General features: G+C 42.3%; 1 protein-coding gene and 1 pseudogene across 1 annotated transcript; both read left to right on the forward strand.

Moving 5' to 3' along the window:
• Positions 1-534: 534 nt before the first annotated feature.
• On the forward strand, positions 535-1,146 carry LOC111434919. The gene is made up of 2 exons (XM_023072246.1): positions 535-944; positions 1,008-1,146. The coding sequence occupies exons 1-2, from the start codon at positions 535-537 to the stop codon at positions 1,144-1,146; spliced, it is 549 nt and encodes a 182-aa protein (XP_022928014.1).
• Positions 1,147-1,226: 80 nt separating this feature from the next.
• Positions 1,227-3,848, forward strand: part of LOC111434920 — an 11,846-nt pseudogene continuing 9,224 nt past the window's right edge.

Below are 3,848 nucleotides of genomic sequence, written 5' to 3' on the forward strand. Positions count from 1 at the left end.
GTTGTATCAGATTAAATCGTTGGAGTTAGATTTTGTTTTAATTTGATATAATTTTGATTTGATTTAGTTTTTGATTTGTTTACTGGTTTGTTACCCGATTTTATGCCGATTGTTTAGGTAGATTTTCTAAATATCTTTTTGTATTCTCTTTATATATATATATAGAGCATTCTTGCTCTTCATAATTCAATCTTCTCCTCAACTATTCAATCATTCCCTCTTTGACTAACAATTGGTATCAGAGCTATCTTCTTAAGGGATCTGTGAGATCAATATGGGAGGAGAATCCAGTTTTTCCGCTGTTGCACCACCAGTTTTCGAGGGAGACAATTATCAAATGTGGGCAGTTCGTATGGAGACTTATTTGGAGGTCTTGGATCTTTAGGAAGCAATAGAAGAGGATTACGAAGTCTTCCGCTTCCAGCAAATCCTACTATAGCACAAATCAAATTACAGAAGGAAAAGAAGATAAGGGAATCAAAGGTGAAAGCTTGCCTATTTACCGCTATATCTCAAATGATCTTCATGCGAATAATGTCCCTCAAAACAGCAAAGGAAATTTGGAATTATCTCAAGGCTGAATATGAAGAAGATGAGAGGATTCGTGGAATGAAAGTCCTAAATTTGATTAGGGATTTCGAGTTGCAGAAGATGAAGGAGTTGGAGTCGGTGAAAGAGTACTCTGACAGACTTCTCAGCATTGCTAACAAGGTGAGATTACTTGGTTCTGTTTTAAATGATTCCAGGATCGTTGAAAAGCTGCAAGTCACTGTTCCAGAGAAGTTTGAAGCCACCATTACTACTCTGGAGAACACCAAAGACTTGTCAAAGATTTCTCTTACAGAGCTCTTGAATGCTTTACAAGCACAAGAGCAAAGGAGGTCTATGAGGCAACAAGGGGTAATTGAAGGTGCCTTACTTGTTAAGCATCAAAACAGCAGCAGGTATAAAAACAAAAAAAAATTCAAAATCAATTGACGTATGAAGATTCATTTGCCAATTATCAGAAGACAAAAGAAGGAGGTTTCAAAAAATCCTATCCACCTTGCCGCCATTGTGAGAAGAAAAGTCATCCACCATACAAGTGTTGGAGAAGACCTGACGCCTTCTGCTCCAAATGCAATCAACTTGGACATGAAGCTGTGATCTGCAAAGCTAAAGATCAGGTGAAAGAAGTAGATGCATAGGTAGTTGATCAAGAAGAAGAAAAAGAAGATCAATTGTTTATGGTCACTTCTTCCTCAAGCAAAGAATCAAGTGAGAGCTGGTTGATTGACAATGGGTACACAAATCACATAACATATGACAAGGAGTCTTTTGAGGAATTAAGAGACACTGAAGATAAGAGAGTGAGGATTGGCAATGGTGAACACTTGGAAGTCAAGGGAAAAGGCACAGTAGCTATAACAAGTTATGAAGGTACAAAATTTATTCCAGATGTTTTATTTGTACCTAAAATTGATCAAAATCTCTTAAGTGTTGGCCAGTTACTCGATAAAGGCTATAAAGTATTGTTTGAGAATAAGCAGTGCTTGATCAAAGATGCTAGTGGCAAAGACTTGTTCAATGTCAAAATGGAAGGAAAAAGCTTTGCTCTAAATCCGACGGCCTTTATATTGAGAGTTAGTGCCACTGAGATTTGGCACAAAAAACTTACACTCTCATCATCGAGGTTTGCTTAAGATGCAATCAAAGAAGCTGGTAGAAGAACTCACTGACATTGATGAGGACATGCCTCCTTGCCGTACTTGTAATTTTGGGAAGCAACATAGGCAACCCTTTCCTAAACAGACATGGAGAGGCTCGAAAAAGCTGCAATTGGTTAATACTGATCTTTGTGGTCCTCAGCGAACACCATCAACTGGTTCATACTGATCTTTGATGATTTAATAAGAATGTGTTGGATCTTCTTGCTGAAGTAAAAGTGAAAAGTTGCGGGTGTATTTCGGAAATTCAAAGCCAGAGTTGAGAATGAAAGTGCAGGCTTGATTCAGACTATAAGACCAGATTATGGCAAAGAGTACACTTCATAAACTTTTAACAGGTTTTGTGAAGAGGCTGGAATTGAACATCAATTGACAGCTCCATACACTCCTCAACAGAATGATGTCAGTGAAAGGAGGAATAGATTCATAATGAAGATGACGAGATGCATGCTTCATGAGAAGAATCTTCCAAAACGTTTTTGGGGAAAAGCAGCAAACAATGTTGTGTGCTTGCAAAATTGAATTTCAACAAAAATTGTGAAGGACCTGACACCATTTGAAGTTTGGTATGGTTACAAACCTTCTTTAAAGTTCCTTAGAGTATTTGGGTGTCTTTGCTTCACTTACATTCCACAGGTCAAGCGTGATAAGCTTGACAAAAAGGCAGAAGCTTGTTAAATAAAAGCCATGCCTTATTTAGTTACATCTTAATTCACGCGAATGGAGAAGCGTGATTCTAGGAGCCATTGTTTTGGCAATTTGGGCGAAGTCTTCGTCCACTTCTTCTATTTTTGTATATTTGTTTTTTCTATTTTTGTAATTAGATTTGTTATTTAAACCGTTCAACCGAAGTAAAATAAAAACATCGAGTCTTCAGCATTATTAGCGAATCTCTCACTCTCTCTCCTTTTACTTCCGCTAATTTTTCCTTCGAAGAAACCTTCGGCCAATTTTTCGTCGACACTGTCTTCCGAATTGCCAGAGTCAACAAGTGGTATCAGAGCCTCGTTGAAGCGATCGGTAGTATACCATCACAGAAGAGCCAACCTATCAACAATCAAGTTGAATAGCTCAAGTGGTTAGAGTGTCGACCTAACAACACACAAGTCTAAGGTTCGAGTAGAAGAAAATGCAAAGGGCGAAAATAAGCACATCGTGGGGTCCATCCCGAGCAAGCTCGCTCACTCCTCCACGCAGCCGTCAAGTGCCGGCATCTCCATCACCACCACGAAGAGGCCGACGCCGTGATGACGGGCGTCGAGTTGTCGTTGAGCGAGTGATTAGCGAGTGATTAGAGCAAGTCGCGATTTCAATCGAGACATTGCTTGACGTGAACGACCTAACAGTGGAAGAGGTGACCGGAAGACTACGTAACGTCGAGCAGCGGAAGAAGAATATCACTTCAGCTGTTGACACTAAAGCTCCGCGACAACACCAACAATGGATCCTTGACACAGGGGCAACAAACCATATGTCGTCAAGATCGAAGGGCGCGGCACTATCCTGTTCGTCAGTAAGGGAGGCGAGCATTGCAAGCTGACTGACTTCTACTTCATCCCGCAGGCAAGGCGCACCACAAACCGTCTTTACATCCTGGAGTTAGAGATAGACCAACCCGTTAGCCTCTCGGCCAAGACCGAAGAGGTATCTTGGAGGTGGCACGCAAGGTACGGACACTTAAACTTTCCTGCCCTAGAAGAGACGTCACCGCCGCCAGCAGGTGCACCACCTGAACCAGTGGAATTCGCAACACCACGGACTGCGGATTCGACGCTGGATGCCGATCACGATACTGATCTGGAGGCTAGGTACCGGATGATGGATGACCTAGTGGGAGGAGGTGAACCACCTGGACTAGCAGCGCGCGAGCTCGAGGAAGTCACCTTCGCCGAAGCAGAAAAGAACCCGTGCTGGCGGAAGGCAATGCAGGAGGAGATGACATCCATCACTGAGAACCAGACGTGGAGTCTGGAGGATATGCCACCAGGACACCGAGCCATAGGGCTCAAATGGGTCTTCAAACTGAAGCGCAATGAAAAAGGAGAAGTTGTGAAGCACAAGGCTCGTCTGGTGGCGAAGGGCTACGTCCAGAAGCAAGGAGTGGACTTCGAAGAGGTATTTGCGCCAGCAGCAAGGTTAGAA

Source organism: Cucurbita moschata, unplaced genomic scaffold (genome assembly GCF_002738365.1).
Source record: "Cucurbita moschata cultivar Rifu unplaced genomic scaffold, Cmos_1.0 Cmo_Scf00047, whole genome shotgun sequence".
Classification (NCBI taxonomy): Eukaryota; Viridiplantae; Streptophyta; class Magnoliopsida; order Cucurbitales; family Cucurbitaceae; genus Cucurbita; species Cucurbita moschata.